This window comes from Hyperoodon ampullatus, assembly GCF_949752795.1.
Source record: "Hyperoodon ampullatus genome assembly, chromosome: 13".
Taxonomy (NCBI): Eukaryota; Metazoa; Chordata; class Mammalia; order Artiodactyla; family Ziphiidae; genus Hyperoodon; species Hyperoodon ampullatus.
In genome coordinates, this window is record NC_136926.1 from 5,681,414 (window position 1) to 5,706,457 (window position 25,044).

The window sequence follows — 25,044 nt, forward strand, 5'->3', positions numbered from 1 at the left end:
AGAACTCCCAAAGAATCCCTTTGAAAGGAGTGAATGAGCAAATGAATAAAGAGGGAGACAGAGGCAGGTGGAGAAGAAATATCTGGGTACCAAAGCCACCGCCAGGATATACTGTACACAAGGCCGCTGCAGCTGTGGCTAGTGGCTCCGTGGTGGAGGACCCCGCACCAAATCTGCTGACCAGGAGTCAGGCCAGAGGCTATAAGGGATCACGTTTAAATCATAGGCCCCCGAGGCACATCACCAGAAAAGGGCTCAGGGCATCTGGTGCCTCTGAGGAAGACCAGCAGGACATTATTACAGCAAGAAAAACTAAGAGGAGGACATCCCTGGCGGTCCAGTGGTTAAGACTCCACGCTTCCACTGCAGGGGGCATTGGATGGATCCCTGCTTGGAGAGCCAAGATCCCACATGCCACGCAACACAGCCACATACATACATACATACATACATACATACATACATACATACTTCCTTTAAAAAAAAAGAAAAAGAAAAACTAAGGCGAAAGGGAACCAGGTCCACTGCCTCCCAGCTGGGGGTTCAGGCAGTCCCACCCTCCATCCCACCAATCACAGCACAGCCTTCCTGAATCCAGGAGCCAAGACGTTCCTCTCTCCCCACCCCATCACTCCTTCATTAGTCAGACTCATCACTGAGCAGAGGTCGCTCATCATCCATCACTGGTCAGAGGTCTGTTAGACGATTCACTTTTTAATCCTTGTTGAGGCCCCTCTGCCTGCAGCCATCTTTCTCCAAAGCACTTGTGATGGCTTTAAAATATATCTGCAAATTCTATGACACTCTTCCGATCACGAGGGCGAGTCAGGTTCCCCTCCCCTTGATTATGGCTGGCCTCCAGTGAATAAAATGCACTTGGATGTGACCCTGAATGACTTCCGAGGTTGGGTCGTTGCAATGGACTGAATACAGTAATGAAAAGCATATTAAAATGGTTTTGTGGAAAAAGCATGTATTTTTTATATATTGGCATCCAATAGGAGATCATACATTCTGGCTATGCAAGAAAATTCTACTAACCCTAGAAAAATTATAAAATCCTATCACTAAAGAAATATGTTGGTAGCAGCGCTATTCACAATAGCCAAAGCATGGAAACAACCTAAATGTCCATCGACACATGAATGGATAAATAAGATGTGGTACATATATACAATGGAATATTACTCAGCCATACAAAAGAACAAAATAATGTCATTTGCAGCAACATGGATGCAACTAGAGATTATCATACTAAGTGAAGTAAGTCAGAAAGACAAATACCATATTATATCACTTACATGTGGAATCTAAAATATGGCACAAATGAACCTACCTATAAAACAGAAACAGTCTCACAGACATAGAGATCAGACTTGTGGCTGCCAAGGGTGAGGGCGGAGAGAAGGATGGACTGGGAATTTGGGGTTGCTAGATGCAAACTATTCTATTTAGAATGGATAAACAACAAGGTCCTACTGTATAGCACAGGGAACTATATCCAATCTCCTGGGAAACCATAACGGAAAAGAATCTTTTTTAAAAAATGTATATATGTGTAAAAGTGAGTCACTTTGCTGTACGGCAGAGATTACACAACATTGTAAATCAACTATACTTCAATTTTTTTAAATTTTTTGAATTAAAAAAAGAAATGTGTTGGTATCAAAGTTCGCACAGGGTCATCATAAAAGCCATCAGTTAAAATCTAAAATGTTAAGGGAATCAGCCAAGCGCAACCTCTGATCAGTTCTATTGCTTGTGACTTGTCCTTTATGTTAGGATGACCCACCCAACGCTGTGAAATTCACACTCTCACTGCGATTTCTGTGTGCAGATGTGCGCTGCCTCTGGCGGGTAGCATCAGAGATGTTTTCGCCTCTGACACCCAGGATCCCAACCCTAAGCCAGGTGCAGGACGACTGAGATCATTGTTGAGACATTTCTGATTGGCAGGGGAAGGGGGAGGGGGAGGAGGAGCCTCTCATACTGGTAATTACTGGCAGATGGCATCCGCTGTGTCTGACAGCATTAAAGCAAGAAAGAGGGGTCAAAAAAACTCACGCAACTCTGCCCTCCATGAGCTCAGCCTAAAGGAGAGATAAGGCATGTGACATTTTCTAGATTTTAGTCAAGCACACAGAATGCCAAAGGCTTTCCAAGCAGGAGCAGTCACTGCCAGGCAAGGGAGTGTGAGAAGCCTTCACAGGACTTCATCGGGACACTTGCAAGTGACAGAAACCCAACTCAAAGTAGCTTAAGGGGAAAAATAATGTATTGGGTCTTGTACTGGGGAAATTCAAGATAAAGCTCTTACCAGAAGCAGCTACTTTTGGGTACTCCAGTATGGTCACAAGGAAACTCTCCCCCTCTCGGCTGTTTTCCCCCGTGTTGCTTCATTCTCACACAGATCCAGAATGGTAGGTAGCTGCCTTTTTTTTTTTTTTTTTTTCTTCGCACCGCACTGCGCGGCTTGAGGAATCTGAGTTCTCGGACCAACCAGGGATCGACCCCAGGCCCCCTGCAGCGCAAGCGGAGCGTCCTTACCACCGGACCGCCAGGGAATTCCCTGGTAGGTGGCTTCTAAAATGATCTCCAGTATTCTCCACCTGATGGCATTCATGGCTTTGCGTGGTCCCCTCCCCTTGAGTAAATTCCTTCTGAGCAATATCATACCTCAGTGTGGAAGGGCGATCACTTCTGTGATTAGGTCACAAGAGACTGTCACTTAGTGCCTTTGGTGAAGCCACTCTCTTCCATATGGAGAGGACCACGTGTCAAAAAAGCCAAGGCCCTCAGTCTAAGAGCCCACAAAAACTGAATCCTGCCAACAATCACGTAAGCACAGAAGAAGGCTCTTCCCTGGTCCAGACTTCAGATGGGAGCCCAACCCTGGCTAACACCCTGAATGCTGCCTTGTGAGAGATCCAGAAGCAGAGCTAACCTGTGCTTGGACTCCTGACCCACAGAAACTGTGAAATGATACACGTGGGTTGTTTTAAGCCATCAGTTTGTGGCAATTTGTTACACAGCAATAATAACTGCTACATTCAGGCTCCCATCCTCCCAGCTTAGCAACTGCAACAGAAAAGAAAGCCCTCCCCCACCCCTCCCCGTGCTTGCAACAAACATCCCAGAGCTGGCTCTCATTGGCCCAGCTTGGGTCATGTGCCCAAGCCTGAGCCAATCCTTGAAGCCTAGGAGATGAGCTGTTCTGATTGGTCAGGCACAAGTCATGAGCCCACCCGTGGAGGAGGAGGAGAAAGTCAGCAATACCCAGACCACAAAGCAGGGGAACAGCGGTTCCCCAAAATAAAATCAGGGTGTTATTCTCAGAAAAAGGTAAAAAAAACAGCAGTCAACCACTATCATACCGCAAGATCTGGTATGAAGTGATGTGGAAGAGATGAGAAAAACCACAAAAATGAGCACCAGGGCACATAGTAGGTGTTCAACTAAACACTCAATGGCTGGAGAAGAGGATTGAAAAGGGCTAACGTTTATTACAGACCCATGTGGATTTAAGCACTGTGTTGAATTCTTATACAACACCTCCCTTAATCCTGACAACATCCCAAAGAGTAGGAGCTCCTACTTTCCCCCTTTCACAGATGAACATGCTATGGCACAGAGAGGTTAAGTAACTCACCCAAGGTCACAGAGCCGGCAAGTGGTGGAGCTGGAATTTGAACTCAAGCAGTCTGCCACCTGAGTTCATGCCCTTAATTTCAGAGATCTGCTTGAAACAGTTTGCGAGAGCAGCCAGAGGAGCAAAGCATATCTAACCAAGCAGTGAGAGATAGAATGTTGACAGGAGATGCTATAGAAGTTCATTCCCTCACTAAAACACTTATTAAAAACTTTCACAAGGAAAGATGGGGACCACGTGATGCAACCAAGGAGGCCTGGAGCCGCAACTAAGGAGACTGCCTGCCGCAACTAAGACCCGGCACAACCAAATAAATAAATATTAAAAAAAAAAAAAAGATGGGGAATAAGAGGAGGTAGGGAACCTTGCAGGATGGGAAAGATTGAAAAAGAAATTCCAGCAGCTTCCTCCCTCATGTCGTCCTCCACGTGACAATGAAGAGAAGCAGAATTTAGTCGCCCTTACATAATGACCTGAGATGACAGGCAAACTGATCAGGTAGGAATATGAGGCCACTTTGGAGCGTGTGTGAGTGAAGCTGGTGCAAAGAGTACGGCCAAAACCTCCGCCCCCAACACTTTTCCTCTTGAAATATACAGACCCTCTTAACAGCTCAGCCCATAAATTTAAGAGAAAAACACTTTAACTGGGCTGGGCGTGGAGGGGAGAGTGGGTGGAAGGAGAAAAAAATATCACAGGGAAATTAAAGATTCATCGTAAATTCATGGTGCTCCCTAAAGAGCCTTTTGCATTAGAAAGAAATGTGTTTGTGGTAAGTGCTATGGAGGCACAGACTGGGGAACAGAAGATGTCTCTCTTCTAAGACTGAAGCTTCCGGAAGCTAGAGAAATGCCATGAGTAGATGGGCTGGTACTCCGAGTCCTTTGGGGATCATCCACAGCTGGAACCACTGGGAACGGAGCCTTGGGCAGCATCGGCAAGTCCTTGCCATCAGGGAGCTGCAGCTCTTGGCAAGGGGCCTGGGTTCTAAGAACCAGCCCTCCTCATCCCCGTTTCTCTGTTAACTCCACTTCTTCAAGGGTCAGTTCTTTCATCCACTATCACTCAGTCACACCCTGTCTTTCCTCAAATGTCTGCAGATCCTGGTTGGATGCTGATTTCTGCACAGTGTTCCTGCTGGGCAGGATGGCTATTTGCAAATCTTTCTAAACCTCCTTTCTATGTTTGGGAAATCCTCCATCTTCTGAGGCAGTGGGAAATCACTAAATACACCTTGATATTTCCCTGCCATGGAATACCACGCAGTAATTCAAAAAAATAAGATAGTTCTAGGGAGTTCCCTGGTGGTCCAGTGGTTAAGAATCCACCTTCCAATGCAGGGGACGTGGGTTCGATCCCTGGTCGGGGAACTAAGGTCCCACATTTTGTGGGGCAACTAAGCCCGCGAGCCACGACTACTGAGCACCCGGGCCACAACTAGAGAGCCCACTGCCACAACTACAGACCCCACGTGCTCTGGAGCCTATGTGCCACAGCAGAGGATCCCGCATGCCACAACAAAGATCCCGTGTGCTGCAACTAAGACCTGACACAGCCAAAAATAAAATAAATAAACAAAAAAATAAGATAGTTCTATATGTACATGGATATTGGGGAACAGACACGATGTATACTATTAAAAGCAAATTTAAAACATTATATTTTATATATATATATATATATATATATATATATATATATATATATTTCCTACAAGGAAAAATACACAGCAAACTGATAAAGAGTAGTTACCATTTGGAAAGATAAGAAATTGTTCGAAAGGGACTTCAGACTTATCTCTCATATTTTTTAAACCACTTTCACATCATTTTCTTTCTTTATTTATTTATTTTTGGTTGCATTGGGTCTTTGTTGCTGCGCGCAGGCTTTCTCTAGTTGTGGCGAGCGGGGGCTACTCTTCATTGCAGTGCACGGGCTTCTCATTGCGGTGGCTTCTCTTGTTGTGGAGCACGGGCTCTAGGCGGGTGGGCTTCAGTAGTCGTGGCACATGGGCTCAGTAGTTGTGGCTCACGGGATCTAGAGTACAGGCTCAGCAGTTGTGGTGCACGGGCTTAGCTGCTCTGCAGCATGTGGGATCTTCCCAGACCAGGGATCAAACTCGTGTCCCCTGCGTTGGCAGGCGGATTCTTAACCACTGAGCCACCAGGGAAGTCCCCACTTTCACATCTTTGACAGAGATAATGTTATGCAGTCACCAAACTTTCACTCAGAAAGACTGTATTTCCCAGGTTCCCACCTTAGGAGGCGGAATAAAATCACACACACACACACACACACACACACACACACACAGTATGATTATAAAAGATCCTGACTGTTTACACCTTCTCTTCAAATGCCGTGCTATCCCCGGTAGGGTATTCATCACCAACTACTAATTATCCCCCCAATATCCATTCTCTCCTTTTTCCAGAGTAACAGAACTTTTGATTTTTAGCAACTTCAAATTAAGACTGCATTTCAGGGCTTCCCTGGTGGCGCAGTGGTTAAGAATTTGCCTGCCAACGCAGGGGACACGGGTTCGAGCCCTGGTCCGGGAAGATCCCACATGCCGCGGAGCAACTAAGCCCGTGCTCCATAACTACTGAGCCTGTGCTCTAGAGCCCGCGAGCCACAACTACTGAGCCTACGTGCCACAACTACTGAAGCCCGCGCACCTAGAGCCCGTGCTCCACAACAAGAGAAGACACCGCAATGAGAAGCCCGCGCACCGCAATGAAGAGTAGCCCCTGCTCGCGGCAACTAGAGAAAGCCCGCGTAGCAACAAAGACCCAATGCAGCCAAAAATAAATAAAAATTTTAAAAATATAATTAATTAATTAATTAATTAATTTAAAAAAGACTGCATTTCCCAGATTCTCTTGCAACTAGATGTGGCCATGTGACTTAGTCGCAACCAATAGGATATAAGTGGAAACATCACAGGGCTGCTTCTAGGACTCTTCTGTAAAAGACAACTGATGCATATCCTTTACCCTTTCTTTATCTGCACCCCAATCCTGGTGCCTAGAATGAAGATGAGATGGCTGCACCGGTAGCTGCCAATTTAGATCATGAGGACAAAGACCTCAACCTTGAAATGGTAAAAGCAAGCACGGGTCCAAGAGGATTTCACGGAACAGAGACAACCTAGGCTTCTGAGCTCTAGAATCTGACTTGGGAGAGAAATAAACTCCTACTTTTTAAGCCATCACTTTTTTTTTTTTTTTTTTTTTTGGCCGCACCGTGCAGCTTTTGGGATCTTAGTTCCCTGACCAGGGATTGAACCCGGGCTCTCAGCAGTGAAAGCACGGAGTCCTAATCACTGGACCATCAAGGAATTCCCAAGCCATCACTATCTTACTTCTCTATCTTTCACTGATGAGCCCATTTTCAACAAATATGCCCATCACACCACATCCAGTCTTCCTTTCTCCCAGTGAAACACCAAGCAGCACCCCTCCTGGGTCTGAGTTCCATGCACTTTAGCCCCCCGCACCAGCAAAGCACAGCAGCAAATTCAGAGGGTCCCCACTAAGGCATTCTCACCAGCCCCAATAGGGACCCAGAAACCCTAAGAGAAAGAACTGGGCTCTCTACTTAAAAATCAGCATTGTTGTGACTGAAATGTCTCAAACGTTCCTGGTTTCCTCCCTTTAAGCCCCCACCAACTCCCTTCCCACCACCCCACCAGTACCACCCACTTCATTCCTTCACTGAGGTCAGTAGTAAAGCCACACCTTTCTCCACACTAATAAAATAATATAAAGGCATGTGTGTGAAGGGATGCAGCTGGGGTGGGCAGTGTAAGAGGCAGCATAGAGTGAGGGTTAAGATCCAAACTACCTGGATTAAAACCCCAGCTCCCCCACTCGTTAGCTATATAGCATTAACCTCTCAGTGCCTCTACTTCCCCTTCTTTAAAATGGGTATAATAATAATACCCACACACCTCCCAGGCTTGTTGAGAACATATGTAGCTATATTAGAACTGTGGCTGGCACACAGAAAGCACTATATACATATAGCTATTTTATACACATAGGAGACTTTTGGTTGGCTGTTTATATAAAAATGGCATTGCACAGGGTAAGTTACCCTGCTACTCACTTTTCTCCTTGACAATAAGCCCCGGTCACCCCTCCAGGACAAGGGGTGTCCAACCCACTGTTTTTAACAGCTACCTGGTGGTCCAAGCATGGAAATACCACCATTTAGTCCAGAACTACTTTACTGATGAAAAGTTAGGGTTTTTTTCTCTTTTTTACCACCACAGACAATGCTGCTATAAATATCCGTCAACAGACAACCTTACCAGGGGTGCTTTTATTTCTAGAAAACATAGGTTTCCCAGAAGTGAGACTGCTGGGTCACAGATCAAGTTCTCTTTTCATATATATTAGATTACATTCCAAATAGTCCATGTTTTCAACCAAAGCAACTCAGACATGTGTGAGATCACTGGAGTGGATCAGAGGTCACGTGTACAAAACAGAAGCCCCAGGAGATTGGACAGCAGCCAAGAGAGAACCCACAAAAGGGCGGGAGGGGAGGGGTGAGTGTTGGCTCCTTGGGGGAGGGGCGCCAGAGGTGTCGATCCAGGCATGAGGGCTCTCCTGACCTGGAGCGGGGGGGCGGGGATCCCCACCTCACCTGGTAGCCTGTCGCAGTAAAATTTTCTTCCTTCTGCTGGAAGCACTCAGATTTTCCTCTGGGAAGTCATCCCTTGCCTATCTCTCCGGCAAGCTGCTTCCAGTTCCAGCTCCAGAGACACTTAAGTGTGACTGATCAGCTGCAGGATTCCATCCCCACAGCCACCGTCTCTAGTTGAGAGGTCAGCACACAACCCACACTAGTCCAGTAAAAGTCAGTCCTGGGATTCTTGTTGGGACAATTAAGAAAGAGACACTTGATTTCTGCTGGACAATTAAGAAAGAGACATTTGATTTCTGCTGGTCAGAGAAATGTCTAGAGCCAACTGTGGCCAACTTTGCCATAAGGTGGAGACAGCCTGTCTGAGAATTAGGTGAACACAGGGGAAAAGAGAACCAAGAGACAGAGTGAGAGCAGAAGTTCTCATCAGGAGAGTAAGCCCCTGGATCCAGCCATGCCTGAAGCTGTTTCCTCCTTAAGCTTCCCACCTTCGGGGACTAGTCAATTCCCCATTTTGTCCCTTGCAACTGTGAGAATCCAGATTGAATCCATGGACATACTTTGCATTTGACACATCACCTCCATGAGTGCACTTAAAATCTTAAAGTTGGAAACTTAAAATATCACAGACTTGGGCGTCACAGATAAAATAGAGAAGGCTACGTTCATCTTTAAAACAACCAAATAGGAAAAAACACAAGGTCATAAAAGAGATCCACTGATTGGAGTCATTCTGAGTATAAAATAACTACGCAGTAGGTTCCTTTAATACTAGTTCCCTCCAGCAGCATCCCTCCAAGGGGTCTTCTGAGCTGTGAGCCATGGAGCTTTGCCTGCAGAGTAAAAACTATCTCCCACACACGTGCTACTATTTTTAAAACGCTACATAAATGCTACCAAAACCCACTCGTTCAAGAGCATTACTGAATTGATGGCAACCTTCAATCAATATGTTTTTCTTTTTTAACCAAGGGATACCAAACCCACAATTCTTCTCGTTCAGACGAGCTGGATAATTTTTTTGACATTAAAAGCAGGTACTTGTCTTGACCATAGAGTGGTATAAACACACATTTACATGACCATTGCTTGACCATTTAAGGCAAACTTTGTCTTTAAAAGAGCCAGATAGTAGGTAATTTATTTAGGCTTTGCAGGCCACAGGATCTGTCACAACTACCCAACCCTGCCCTTGTTGTGAGAAAGCACCCACAGACATTAAGTAAACAAACAGGCATAGCTGTGTTGCAATAAAACTTTATTTACACAAACGGGTTGAGGGCTGGATTTGGTCCATGGTCCATAGCCTGGTGATGCCTGATTTAATGGGTACAGAAAATAACAAGCAACAACACAGGAGCCAAGGCCAGCACAGGGTCAGATGGAATTTACACATCTCTCAACGGTTGTGGAATTGGATGGAGAAAATAGAATTTGATTGACACACAACTTTTCACCTACACATCTATTAAATAAAGCAAGTACACCTGCACTGGCAACCTAACAATAAAAAATTATGCCAGAATAATCACATCACGAAGACAGGAGGAATTTTTTTCTTAGAATATTAGTGGTTCCAGCAAGAAAAATGAACCCCAAGCTAAATCTGATAGGTCACAGCTCAGATCCAACCTCCTCCTCCATGTATTTACAGGGGCAAATAGTACATCTGAGCCCTGGTTTCCTCAACTGTCCTACCAACATTATTAATAATTGCCCCCATTTATTGAGCACTTAGTATGTGCTGGGTACTTGCTAAGAAGCATTTGCATCTGTTGTCTCATTGGATCCTCTTAACTTTACTCTCCTTAATGATGTCGCTATGTCCATCTCACAGATGCAGGAACACGGGCTCATGCATCCCAACCTTCTCCCCAGAGCTGTTGGGACGAGTACATAAAAGGCAAAAGACCAACTCACAGGTATAAGTTCTGTTTGCTAATTCCACCACTAACAAATATTGATTTGGCCCCCAAATCAATACAGGGGTAGGCAGATAGCTGGTTCCCAATAAATATTTATTGAACGGATCTATCAATCAGCAAACCCCATAGTGCAACTTTCAAACTACACCCCAAATCTCACCACTTCTCACCTCCTCTCCAGCTGCCACTCTGATCCAAGCCCCCATCATCCCTGCCTGGACTATTGAGTAGCCCCTTGGGGCTCCCCCTGCTTCTGCTCCCACGAGTGAGAGCACCATCTCCTCTGCTCAAACCTGCCAATGGCTCCCACCTCACTCGGAGCAAAAGCCACAGTCCTTATCAGGCTCTGGTCCCTAACCTCATCTACTACTCAGCCCAACCTCACTGGTCTCCTTGCTGTCCTTGAACCTGCCAAGCACCTTCCCACCTCAGGGCCTTTGCACTGGCTATTCCCTCTGCTTGGAACGCTCTTCTCTCCGATAGCCCCCTGGCTGGCTCCCTCACCTCTTTAGGTCTTTGCTCAAATGTCACCTTGCTGAGTGACACCTGCTATTTAAAATGGCAAAACATCCCCCCCGCCCAGCGCTCCCTGTCTGCTCCCCCGCTTCATGCTCCTCCAAAGCACTTATGACCATTTAATAAACAGTGTATTTTAGTTATTTAGCTATTTCGGTCTCTGTCTCCCTGCGCCTTAATGCTAACCCCACAAGGACAGGGGCCTTTGCCTGTCTTGTTCCTGCTGTATCACCAGCTCCAAGTACAATGCCTGTCACAGCACAGGTGCACAAGAAAACACGTGTCAGTGAACTAACGCAGAATGAAGGAAGGAAGCAGACTGGGATGAGGTTTTGAAGATCACCAGCAGGGGATGCAGGGTCCATTTTACAGATGAGGAAACTGAGTCTCAAGAGAGGTTAAGGAGCCACACCAGCACTCCCAGATCTTCCAATCTGTTGAGAGAAGCCAGAAACCTGGATACTGACATCGCCCACTTTTTAGATGCCGGTAACTAACAAGAGAAGCCTGCAGACCAGATATGGCCCAAAGGCAGCCAGCAGCTCTCCACTGGCCTGGAAAGTTCCGCTGCACTGCCACCCTAGAAACAACTTTTTCTGGCAAAACAACATTTTCCATCTACACCATGCCCCACCCCTTCCACTCCCCCTGCCGCCTTCGGAGCAGACTGCAGGAAAACAAGGTCCCCTCCCACCGGGCCACGGCTTCACTTGCCACAGCATCCTCATCTCTCTGCCCCGGTGTTCCCATCCCCACTCACCTGGCCCCATCAGCTCACCCGGGAGAGCCTGCAGCAGCAGATGGCACAAATGCAGAGGAACATAGCAATCCAAGGATACAAACCCATCGACAAGTACACAGCACGGAGAGAACCGGGCAAACAAAGGGAGCCACGGATTCTGAGAGCCAGGAGACCGGGCAGGGCCAGTGTGGCACTCCAGAGTTCTGGAAAGAAAACCAGGACCCTCCAGCAGGCCCACAGAGTCAGCCCCACGAGCCAGGGCTGCAGCCACAGCAGCATTTTTATGTGTCCATTTGCTCTGATGCACTAACAGTCCTGGTGGGAGGCATTCCAAGCACAAAGCAGACATCAGAGATGCAGTATTTACTGAGTCACCCTTCCAAGGCGCTGAATCCTGGGCTCTGAAGCGCAGCCATGGTGAGTTAGGTCCCCCAACAGGTTAATTTAGGTTAACACCGCAAAACAGCCGGGCTCAGAAGCGCCGGGCAATTCTAGACTCTCCATCCCCCTCAGTAATAAAATACAGCAAATCCAACTGGACTCTATTGATTTTTTTTATGTAACTATTTTGGGACCGAAACATAAGGAGAGGGTATTGATGGGTTCAGGAGTCACGTGTCGAGGGGGCGGCGGTGGGGGGGAGGGGTTCTGCGCACACCAACTGCGGCCCCAGGCAGGATGAACAAGAGGAGATGATGGGATTCCACTCCAAAGAACCTGGGCTCCTTTCCCGCCTTCCCTTGGCAGAGATGGGGCATCAGGGGTCCATCCTGCCCCTGAGTTTCCAGGAAGAAGCAAAACAAGCACCCAGATGGAGGATAAAAGTGACAACGAGTGACCCTGCTTTATTTCTCCCGGTGGCGCTATCACCACCTGACATTAAATTATGTATTTGTTTGTCCAGTGTTTTATGAATGTCTCGCTCTACCAGAATGACAGCTCCTCAGAATGGGGGATAGGTCTCTTCTGTTCCCTGTTGTGTCCCTAGTGCTGAGCACTGATTAATACATGCCTGTTGAATGAATGAATGAATGAATGAATGAGTGAGTGAGTGAGCTGGGATCTCTTGATCACATGCCGTGTGCCAGGCACTGTGCAAAGAACCTTGCAAGGATTCAAATTCCTCCTGCCTGGGACACCCTTTTCTGGGCTGGCTCTGGTCTGATCACATTTAGGTCTCAGATAAGATAAAGGCCACCTTCTCCAAGAAGTCTACCTGGATCACCTAGACCTTCCCCATCAGATTGCTTTGTATTGAGTATGAAGAGTGTAAATTACTGTCTGAGACTTTCCTGCTTATGTATTTGCTGGCTTCCTATCCCTCGCTCCGTCACACCAAACTTGCCCTATAAGGCAAGCCCCTGAGGTCACAGGCACCTAAGCCTGAGGGTGGGAAAACTGAAGCAAAACTCCAGGACAAGGAGGTGCCTTAGGGGCAGGAGAGACAGGAGTCAGAGACTTTGGGGAGGAGGCCCCGCCTTGCTACTCACGGCCTGTGTGGTCTTGAGCAAGTCCCTGAATTCCTCTGAATCTCGGTGCTCCCATCTGGGAAGACATCGGAGCCCTTAACCTCTCCCTGGGCGACAGGGAAGAATCCAGGGAAATCCTGAAGTGAGAAACCACTTGGTAGGCAGCAGAGGGGCCGTTTATCCTTCTCTTTACAGGTCTGACTCATGCAGAGAAGAGCTCATCAGCCCCTCCCTTCCTGCCTGCCCTCCCTCCTGAGAAACCGCAGGCCCCGCTGGACAGCACCCCTCTCACCAGCAGGTGTCACCCGGCTGGTGTCTCCCAACCTTGTGATGAGATCAGCAGGGGGTCAGGGCCTGCTGTAGACGGAATGCTTGTGTCCCCCCAAAATTCATAAGTGGAAAGGTGACCCCCAATGTGATGCTGTTAGGAGGTGGGGCCTTTGGGAGATGATTAGGCCATGAGGATGGAGTCTCTTGATGGGATCAGTGTCTTTATAAAAGAGGCCCCAGAGAGCTCCCTCACCCCTTCCATCAAGTGAGGACACAATGAGAAGACGGGCATCTATGAACCAAGAAGAGGGTTCTCATCAGAATGTAACCATGCTGGCGCCATGATCTTGGACTTCCCAGCCTCCAGAACTGTAAGGGATAAATGTCTGTTGTTTATAATCTACCCAGCCTGTGGTACTTTGTTATAGCAGCCTGGATGGACTAAGACAGGGCCCATTCTACAGATGGGAAAACTGAGTCTTGGAGGGGCCAAGGGGCTAGAAGGGGTTAGATCAGATCTCCCAATTTCTCAAGATAAGCCAGAAACCTGGCTGGTGATACTGACATCTCCCGCTTTTTAAATGTTGGCAACTGAGAAGCCCTCAAGCCAGACATGTCCCAAAGGCAGCCAGCAGCCTTCCACATCGGTTTAATTTCCCAAAACAGCAAGCCCTGGATGGACCTAGAGATGATCATACTAAGTGAAGTAAGCCACACAGAGAAAGACAAATATCATATGAGATCATTTGTACGTGGATTCTTTTAAAAAATGATACAAATGAACTTATTTATAAAACAGAAATAGACCCACAGACATAGCAAACAAACTTGTGGTTACTAAAGGGGAGTGGGTTGAGGGGGAGGGATAAAATAGGAGTTTGGGATTAGCAGATACACACGACTATACATAAAACAGATAACCAACAAGGACCTACTGTATAGCAGAGGGAACTATACTCAATATTTTGTAATAACCTGTAAGGGAAAAGAATATACATATATACACCATATACATATACGGTATAACTTTGCTGTACATCTGAAACTAACACAACACTGTAAATCAACTATACTTCAATTTAAATTTTAAAATTTAAATTTTAAAAAATTACGTACTACTGGGGCTTCCCTGGTGGCGCAGTGGTTAAGAATCCGCCTGCCAAAGCAGGGGACACGGGTTCGAGCCCTGGTCTGGGAAGATCCCACATGTTGCAAAGCAACTAAGCCCGTGCACCACAACTACTAAGCCTGTGCTCTAGAGCCCGCGCGCCACAACTACTGAGCCTGCGTGCTGCAACTACTGAAGCCCACGTGCCTAGAGCCCACACTCCGCAACGAGAAGCCACTGCAGTGAGAAGCCCGTGCACTGCAAGGAAGAGTAGCCCCCGATCGCCGCAACTAGAGAAAGCCCGCACGCAGCAACGAAGACGCAATGCAGCCAAAAATAAATAAATAAATTTTCAAAAATAATTTAAAAATAAACTTTTAAATCCTAGAAAACATCAAGTGTTAATAAAACAATATTTTGGACCAAAAAAAAAACACCAAACCCCTCCTTGCTGATGCACCCCTGGACTCCAAGCTGACTTTAGAGGGGACAAAATTCCCCAAAACAGTTTCTCAAAAAAGACCCAGCTCTGCCCACAACTTGAAACACATCCCTGGACCCAAATTAGTCTCAGAATCCATAAGCTGCCCACAAAAACTCAGTGCCTACAAACGTAGAGAAGGTAGCAGCAAAGAGCCCTGACTCTGAGACGGTTACACTGCGGGTTCACATCCACGGCCCATCCCTTTGTGCCCGTGTGACCTTGACAGGTCATGGCGCCTCTATGGGCCTCAGTTTCCTCATCTGTAAAATGGGGCAAACACAAGTCCTTACCCCACGGGAGCCACTGAGGACTCAACGAAGTAAAATCAGCAAAGGGCTTAGAACGCACAGTGTGTGTAGATCGGGGTTAGTTGCAATGTTGCTTCTGATTCTGAGCCTCACTGACGTGGGAGAACCAGCGCAGGAGACCACATGGAAAGGAGGGGGGTGTCTGCCTGCCAAAGTCTCACCCTTTATCGTAACCGCCTAATCCCTCGGGGGCACAGAACTCAAAGGACTCCTAGTTGCCTGCAGAGCTGACTCCAATCTGTTTGATTTCTACGGCTGGAAACCTTAGCTCACATTTATAGTTGTATCTGTTGCAAAGAGAGAGCAGAAAGGAAGTGAAAGGGACTCAGTAACCACCCACCATCTTGGAACGTCAGTCTGGCTTGTCCAGGAGTCTGTCCACACAGTTCTGCGCAAGGCTGTGGAGGGGAATCTGGCTGTGAGGTGGTGCGTCAGGCACAGACCAGCACCTGGGCTGGAATCCTGACCCTGTGTGACCTCAGGCAAGTTACTTGGCATCTCTGGACCTCAATATCCTCATCTGTAAACTGTGAATAGTGAGGGTGTCCATTTGCCAGAGTGGTGAGTATTTCACCCTGTTCATACAAGGAAATGCCTGGGATGGTGCCCACAACACAGGGAGTAACTTCAGAAGCATGCATGTCCATCATCACCCCATCATCCCATCACCATCACCACCATCATCCCATCAACATCCCATCACCATCATCATCACCATCACATCATCATCACCATCACATCACCACCACCATCATCATCATCACATCACCATCATCACATCACCATCATCATCACCGTCATCACATCACCATCATCACCATCAATCATCACCATCACATCACCATCATCATCATCATCATCACCATCATCACCATCACCATTACCATCACATCACCATCACATCACCATCATCACCACCATCATCACCATCACATCACTATCATATCACCATCATCACCACCATCATCACCATCACATCACCATCATCACCACCATCACCATCATCACCATCATCACATCACCATCATCACCATAACCATCATCACCATCATCATCATGATTACCATCACATCACCATCATCACCATCACATCACCATCATCACCATCATCATCACCATAACCATCATCACCATCATCATCATGATTACCATCACATCACCATCATCACCATCACATCACCATCACATCACCATCATCACCATCATCACCATCATCACCATCATCACATCACCATCATCACATCACCATCATCATCACCATCACATCACCATCACATCACCATCATCACCACCATCGTCACCATCACATCACTATCATATCACCATCATCACCATCATCACCATCACATCACCATCATCATCACCATCATCACATCACTACCACATCACCATCATCACATCACTACCACATCACCATCATCACCACCATCATCACCATCACTATCACATCACCATCACTATCACATCACCATCGTCACCATCACATCACCATCATCATCACCATCATCATCACCATCACCATCATCATCACCATCACCATCACATCACTATCACATCACCATCATCACCACCATCATCACCATCACATCACCATCATCATCATCATCGTGATGATTTGCTACCTGCCTTTCTGAGTTGACATTTGCTATTTTAGCCACCCCCAGTGGCTGTCTGTCTCTTGACCTCGGGCTCCTTAAATGAAGTCACAGTCCTCTAAAGGACCAGACAGTAGAACTCCTTGACCAGAAAGGCTCCACTATGTAGGGTGAGAAAGTCCTGGGCAAGGAGTTTTTAAAAAACGGAGAAATTGTGAGAGCCACGAGCCCCAATCTGACACCAATTCACGGTGTGACCCTGAGCGAGTCACTTCCCATCCCCGAGTCTCCTCTGCCACCTGCAGGGGGAGCTGTTGGAGGAGATGCTTTAAGACACGTCTTGCTCTCCAAGTCCACTCATTTACTCTGGGGAAGAGGTGGTGGTACCACGACCACCCCATGATGCTGCCTCTCGTGCCAGGGTGCCTCCGTCTCCCCACGGTGACGGGAGGCGATGTATCTGCTGAATTCCGTCTCTTCGAAGGGAAATGCACCCTCTCCATCCCCATTCAACTTCTGAGTCAGGAGAGTAGAAAGGAGGTGCCCATCCGCACACAACGCAGGGGGCACAAGGCCGCTGCAAAGGCTTTGCTGACCCAGAGACCACCCTCCCCGACTTCACACCCACCCACAAGCGAGGGCTTTCTTGTGCTCCCTTGGACCATGGCAACCACCACGCTCATTACTGGCTTCAAGCATCGCAGCTCATGCAGAAGCCTCATGCCTCCCAAGTTCCCTGCATCCAGGGCGGGGGCGGGGCGGGGACGAAATGATTTACTCTGGGAACCTCCACGGTCCGGCCATTAAATCACCCGGGGGGAGGCGACAGCATTGGTACACGGCTCCCCGCCAACCCCAGTGCCACCTCTCTGAAAAGAAACACCACCCATGGGCACCCCACACACACATCACTGTTGTAACGAGAAAGAAATACACCACACACCACGCCAAGGTGCCAGGCACGGCTAAGAGCATCTCTGCCTTGAAGCCAAAGTCTCCCCCCACCTCCAACTAGCAGGCTCTGCCACTCACAAGGACCCTCTGTCGGGGGCTCTCCACCCACCCTGACTTTATAGACCCTGAGCATAATGGGCCAATGGAGCAAGGCGCGTCCATTTTCCCCAGCAGGGACAGTAAAGCGCCGCTGATTTGCAAAGCCAGAGCAGGCACAAAAGTGGCTTGAATAATAGGGGCCCCCTAGTCGCCAAGCTGGGGGATTTGTGCTGACTCTTACCAAGTACAGTTCCATATGTTTAAGCGCTTGCAAGGCTGAAAGAAATACACCCACCACACTCTTTACCATGGCAGCTGCCCACGCGGGAGCGGGGAGGAGGCACAAAGCAGACAGCCCCTGTGTGTGATGGGGGCGAGATCGCGTCCTTCCTCGCCTCTGAACTCTTCCAGCCCCTCTCTGGGAGCCTCAGCCAAACGTGGTCGGGAAATCATGCCAGAAATTACCCAGAAAATCCAACCAGCTCTGAAGGATGCTCTAGCTAATTCCTCCGAACCTTTCAACCAACGGCAGGCAGTTAAGTACCTTTCAGGAATTTCAGCCCGGTTTTTTTTTTTTTATCCCCCAGCTCTCCTAACTGGTGCTAAATATAGAGTTATCAAACTGTCGTCTCTTTGTGTCCCTGGTGGGGACCGGTGAAAGGCTTACATGTGCTCTCAAGGACCTGGCGACGGCACTGGGGACTCTGCTCTAGCAGCACCTGCCAGAATGAGCTGCCCAGCTGAGACCCTCCCGGGGAGACTCAGGAGCTGGGCCAGCACCAGGTTTCCGGGATGGCATACCTTCCCAACCAGGACTGGGCCGCCCAGAGCCAGGCACAAGCTATTCTGTTGCTAGGGAAGGGGGGAACGGAGGGTTCAAATGTTCCCTTAACAAAGCACTAGGCAGGCAGCTTCTCTGAGAGATTTCTGATATTAACTTAGGAGCACTGACCCCCGTGCAGGGACAAAATCAAGACAAAACTGCAATTTTCCAGTCCAAGGGACTGTGCACTTTGGGGAACGGGCTCCAGGGCTTCAGCTAAGAGGAAACAGCCTCGACCCCAGCAACGCGGAGAGCAAAACAGCTATCAGAGCTGCTTATTAGCCAAGCAGATTAAAGATTCATCCACGTCAAGCCCAACACCGCTCTCTAAATTGAGCCAAAGCTGAATGCCGATGGATGTCTCTGACAAAAGGCTTTCTCCGAGTGGAAGGTTTTATTAAATATTTTGGGTCACTTAAGGGCATCTGGAAGGAAGACAGTATTTACTTTTTCCACGCAAATACATCACACATTAAGTTGGCATACAAGGTCTGCTCCTAGCTGCAACCCTCCAAGACAGTTAAAGCTGAAAAGTTACAGTTGTATTTTGCTGCTGCGTTCTGGGTGGCTGTGTGGTTTGTTTATTAAGAAGACGAGAAGAATCTTCTCAAGCAAAAGCTACCTGCTCCCAAACCACAGGTCCTGATGCTAACAGGTTTGGAGAACCGAGCTCTCCAAATGCACATGAATGTTGCTGGTGACTGTTCCCGGTTCCTCTGAGCCTTTAGAATTTTCTCCGCGGCTTGGGGTGGGAGGAGGGGAGGAACTGGCATTTTAGGACAAACGTCCTCTAGGACCAACGTGTAGCCACACCAAGGTGGTAGAAAGCTTTCCAAACTCCAGCGGAGACCCAAAATACCTGACTATTTTGCCTTTCCCACTCGCTAGGTTTCGGCGACAGCTGCGCCGGTGCCAGCGGGGAGCCCGGCTCCACGGTACCCAAGCAATGGCTCTGGCCAGTACCACGTTCCAGGCGGCCCTGCGCGCCCTGAACTGCCTGGCCACCCTAGGGTCAGGGCGCTGGGGCAGCCCGCGTTTACAGGAGGCGAGCAGCGGGCTACGCAGCAGCCAAGGGGAGGCCACTTGGGGAGGGGGCACCTTCGGCAGGGATGTAAAAGCAGGAGAGTGGGGAGGGGCTGCGGACCAGCCAGACGGCTCCAACCGAGGCGACCTCAAGGTGGGGCCCCGCAGGTGTCCTGGGAAAGCCGGCGGTGCGTCCGCGGGCATCAGGAAACCGGCAGAAGGGGCCCACCGACTCCCTGCCACCGCAAAACCGCCGCGGGAACCGGGTCCTGGGGGGACGCTGCCCCAAGGCGGGGCGGGGAGGGGACTCGGTTTCTGGAACCCGCCTGGTGAGGCTGAGCGCACCCGGCCGGTTGGCCCCCTTGCGCCCTGAACGGATCCGCAGGGGAGCTGGAGGTTTGGGGAGGAAGGCGGGCGGGCTCTCGCGTTGGGCACAGGGGTACGGGCTGGAGACCCCTGGGTTCCCAGAGTCTCCCCAGATCTGTGCAAGTCCGGGAGACGCAAGCTACCGGGGACTTGAGAAGGAGGTGGCCGCCCCGTGCGGGAGCCAACTTTATGCGCGGCGGCCGGGGTCGGGGACGGGGTCTGGGGACGCGCGTTACCTGGGCACTGGAGCGCCGTCAGCGCCAGCAGGAGCCCGAGCGGCGGCGCCCGGCCCGGGGGCGGCATGGTCCTCGGCGCGCGGTGGGCCCGGCCCGCGGCTCCCGGGAGCGGCCCCCGCGGCTACGCTCGGGCGCCGGGCATGCCTCGCTCCCAGGGCGCCGCTCTTCCCCAGACGCAGGCGGCCGGCACTGGCGGCGCTTCCCGGGCTGCGCCTCAGCGCGCTCTCTCGGGCTCGGCCGTGCGCGGCCGGGGAGCCGGGGGCCGCGGGGGCTCAGCGCCTGGCGGCCTGGCCGGCGGCCCCGCACTTGGCCCGACTTGCTCGGCCCCCGCCGCGGCCGCCGCCGCGGCTCCCGCGCCCGGGCGCCCGTCCCATCCCGGTCGCGCCGCCGCCGCCTCTGCCCGCGCCAGCTGCTGGCCGCCCCTCGAGCCAGCGAGAGAGTGAGCGAGCGCGCGAGCGCCGGGGAGGAGGGAGGCGAGGCGGGAGGGGGGAGGGGCCGGGGAGGCCGGGGGAGGGGCCCGCCGCCGGGAGACGGGGCACCAGGCGGCCGCCCGGCGATAGGCGGCGGGACGTGCCACTTCCCGGCGTCCCCGGGGGAGGGCGCCTGGCCGCAGAGGCCTGGGGAGCCCTGCGGGGGTGGTCAGGGCGTTGGCGGGGACCGGGACCGCCGGACGGATGACCTACGGGGCAAAGTGCGGACAGATCCGGGCGCGTTCGGGCCGTAGGCGGGAGTTCCCAAGGTCGCGGGATGAGGGAGACGGGGAGGGTTCTCGGAATGGGGCAGCGACGTGTGGAGCGGCGGTGTCTGCGGGGTACGGGGACCGGGAGACGGAGCGCAGCCCAGAGGTCCTGGGGTACATCTGGCACAGCCTGGGGGTGCCTGTGGGGAGGGGAGGACAGGGGTGGCCTCCGGGAGTCGGGGACTACCTGAGGAGCTCCTACAGAGCCCTAGGATCGGGGCTGGGCGCGCTGGCTGGGCGCGGTCAGGGGTCCTGAGCGAGACCGATGGCGCCTCAGGGATGGCGCCCCACGGGTGGCGAGAAGCGGAGACCCTCGGGGGCCCTTCTTTACCCGAGCGAGAGGCCACGCCTGCCCATTTCTCGCAGGCCCTAAGAGCGCGCGGAGGGAGGGGCGCGGGCCAGAGCGGTCCCCGGAACGAGTTCCCGGCGGCGCGGGATCAAACAACGACCGCGCGGGGGTGTAACAGAGGCGGGGATGGGGACCGGGTGGTCGGATTCCTCCAGCCTGTGGGCAGGGCCTCGGCGGGGGCCACAGTACCCGTTTTCCGGAAGTCCTAGATTCCCCCCACTCCCCCGGGCGTCCCAACCCCCAACCCGGGCTAGGCCACGGGAGCGAAACAAAATTGATGAAGCATGCTGGGCGCAAGTGCGGACACTGCCCGCAGGCCTCAGATGCCTTGAAAGTTGCCCCACAGCCGGAAGAGCGGGGGCCTGGCGCGGGGGGAGGGGTCCACCTGCGTCGGAGTCTTTGCTCTGCCCCGAGCCCCATCATAACAGCCACTGGCTCCAGAGTCTCGGTTTTCCGTGAAAACAGTGGGTCAAACTCTTTGGAAACAGTCAATAAGGCAGCTTACGGAGGGTGATGCAAAGACAAATTTGGGGAAGACTTCAGAGTCCTGGAGTCTTGGCAGAGAATCCCGGCTCTGCCACTCTAGCTGTGCCCTGGAGGGAGTCATTTAACCTCCCCAGCCTCAGTCTCCCCATCTGAGAAATGGAAGCCATTGCAGCATCTGCCTGGTGTCCCAGAACACGTATGTAAAGCCCCTGATCTATGAAGTAAGAGCTCATGTAAAGGGATCCGCTGTCCACATTATCATTCTCATCATGATGGTCATGATTATTATGTATCTGGTGTTCCTCTGTGGGCCCAGCGCGCACATCAGAACCATCCTCTGCCCCTCCCAGCTGGCAAGGAGAGGTTGGAGGGGCTTTCGGACAGGGCATCATTAGTACAGACAAGCTCATTAGCAGAGGCGGTACTCAGCTCTTCCTAGATAAAAGAACGAAGAAAGAACTAGGGGCAGGTGGCCAGTCTCAGGCCCAGGTTGATTGCGAGCCATAAAGGGATTTTTCCCATAAACTAACAGACTCCCTATGCAAGGAACCCATGCCCTGGCTGAGCCCCCTTTGGGCTCAGAGCCTGGGATGCAGGGAGAGCCACATGACAGGCTGGATGGTGGGCGGTCTCCTTGGGACTGGGGTGGCTTTGCACGGGGCCCGCCTGTCCCCTCTGTGTGACCGTCTCCCGCAAGACGCTGCCAGGCCTTTCTTGGGATCCTGCGTGCCCAGCTGCCAAAGCCACCTCTTCTCTTTCCCACTTATTCATTCATAAGTATTTGCTGAGCGGAGCACCTACTGCGTGCCAGGCCCGTGTGGGGTGATGGTAGGGGCGAGTTCTCTAGCTCAGAAGAGGGGAAAACCCAAACTCAAGGGATCTCGAGGGACAGCCACCGCAAGGGCACAAAGCAGGAGTGACCCCCGGTGTGTATATCAAGATGCCCCAGGCATCTTGACTAGGCAGCAGGGTTGGGGGAGGGGCTGTGGCCAAGGAGGAGAAGTCGTTTTCTAGCAGGGGTGCATGGGGAGAGGTTGAACGGGTCCAGTGAGTCCCCAGGCCAAGGGTCACATGGTATCCAGTGACAACAGACAGTGATCGCCTGCTTCCGCCCACTCAGGACCACCCCGTCGCACCCCACTGAGCCACCCGCCCGCGTCTGCACCCCAGCCGGCCCCGCCTCCCGGAGGATCCTGGGCTCACCCTCTTCCCACCTCTACGCTGTCTCCTACTCTTGGCCCAGCCTTCCGGGGTCTTCCCGCCGCGGCCTCTTCTCCCTTCAGATCTCAGCTCAAATGTCACCTCCTCAGAAAGGCCTTTCCAGACCACACCACCTAAAACAGACTCCTCCACACAGCCCACTCCCTCTGGAGCCCCGCTCACGTATTGTTCTAAGTCCTGCTGTTCAGGAGCTGAGGTAGACACGGTTCCCCCACTCCCTGGTCCAGGCTGACGATGGTGGAACCAGAGGCTGAGAAGAAGGATCTGGTTTTGAAGGTAGCTTTTCCACGCCCGGGCTGTGTGACTTTGGACAAGCACCTAACCCTCTCTGAGCTCATACGTCAGCAGAGATGAGAACTCCAGCCTTGCCTCAGCCTATCCCGCGGTTGGGTGAGAATTTCTGCATATTAATCAGGCCCCTGAGTGTCTATCTAATGGGAGTATTTCAGGGGTTATTCTGAGCAGAAAAGGCCTTCCTGGATCCTGAAGGTGCTCAGGCAAGGCGGGAGGGACTGGCAGTAGCGACCTAGGAGATCCCAGGCCTCCCACCCCATCCCCCCACCCAGCAAATCCCGGAATCTCACCCCCAGCCTGCTGGCCTCAGAGCTTGGGGCAGGATCATAAGAATTACACAGTTCAAACTCTCCCCTTGTGTACAGATGGGGAAACTGAGGCCAGGAATGGTCCTGCCCTACGTTCTGTAAATGTGGGGAGGCAAATCCAACTAGGAGCCAGCCGCGGCCCCCGGCCCAAGGCCCTCTCCTCCGGGCTAGGCTCCCCCAAGCCCCACCACCGCCTACCCACTAGGCAGCCGCACCCAACGCGGGCTCTCTGGCGCCCTTCCCCGCCCCCCCGCTCCGCTCCAGCTCAGCCCACGCGCCCGCCGAGCAACAAGCGTAGAGCGACATTGCCATCTCGTGGCTGTCGCTGGCACTGCGGGCCTGGCCTGAGCAGCGGAAGAAAGACTGGAGAGGTCGGGGGCAATGGAGGCACTAAGCAGAGAGATTTCCCCACCTCCCCCAACTCGGAGAAGCTTTAAAAGACCCCGTATCCTTTGCACCCCCAACGTTTCCAACTCGCGGGCGGCGATCCCCATCGTGTCTCACTAGTCGAGATGTTCTTTGCAAAGAGGGACTGTCTTCGTTTTCCAATGCAAATGCTCACGGTTACCTGAACCGTCGCTGGCATTCTCTCCAGGGAACAGAATCGACTCAGCCACGTCTCCGCCATCCCGTAAGTGGTGGGGCAGGGGAGCCTCTCAGAAAAGCGATCGGGGCTTCCCTGGTGGCGCAGTGACTAAGAATCCGCCTGCCAATGCTGGGGACACTGGTTCGAGCCCTAGTCCAGGAAGATCCCACATGCCGCGGAGCAACTAAGCCCGAGAGCCACAACTACTGAGCCTGCGCTCTAGAGCCCGTGAGCCACAACTACTGAGCCGGCGTGCCACAACTACCGGAGCCTGTGTGCCTAGAGTCCGTGCTCCGCAACAAGAGAAGCCACCACAATGAGAAGGCCGCAAACATCAACGAAGAGTAGCCCCCGCTCGCCACAACTAGAGGAAGCCCACGCAGCGACCAAGACCCAATGCAGCCAAAAATAAATAAATTAAATTAAATTAAAAAGCTATCAAAGGGCTTCCCTGGTGGCGCAGTGGTTGAGAGTCCGCCTGCCGATGCAGGGGACGCGGGTTCGTGCCCCGATCCGGGAGGATCCCACATGCTGCGGAGCGTCTGGGTCCGTGAGCCATGGCCGCTGAGCCTGCGCGTCCGGAGCCCGTGCTCCGCAACGGGAGAGGCCACAACAGTGAGGGGCCCGCGTAAAAGCAAAAAAAAAAAAAAAAAAAAAAAAAAAAAAAAAGCTATCAAACGCGCTTATATAGGAAATCAAGAATGATACCATTCCTGGATATCTGGACCAGTGATGGAAGGAAGGGTGCCCGTTTCTGACAACCTTTCTGGGAACCCAGGGCCTCAAGTACCCCATCTCTCTCTGTCCCCTTTCCCCACTTAATTTTTCTGCATAACAGTTACTACTGGCATCATGTGTACAGGAAGAAACTTCTTGACTGCTGGTCTCTTCCACTGCCCCT

At 51.4% G+C, this 25,044-nt stretch overlaps 1 protein-coding gene across 1 annotated transcript in view; it reads right to left on the reverse strand.

Moving 5' to 3' along the window:
• TMEM132B (transmembrane protein 132B) overlaps positions 1 to 20,227 on the reverse strand; it is a gene marked incomplete at both ends in the record, with an annotated part of 376,262 nt that extends 356,035 nt beyond the window's left edge. Inside the window, one exon of the mRNA XM_079717037.1 lies at positions 20,161 to 20,227. Within this exon, the coding sequence (XP_079573163.1) occupies positions 20,161 to 20,227 (67 nt within the window). The remainder of the gene's footprint in view (positions 1 to 20,160) is intronic.
• Between the last annotated feature and the right edge of the window lie 4,817 nt (positions 20,228 to 25,044).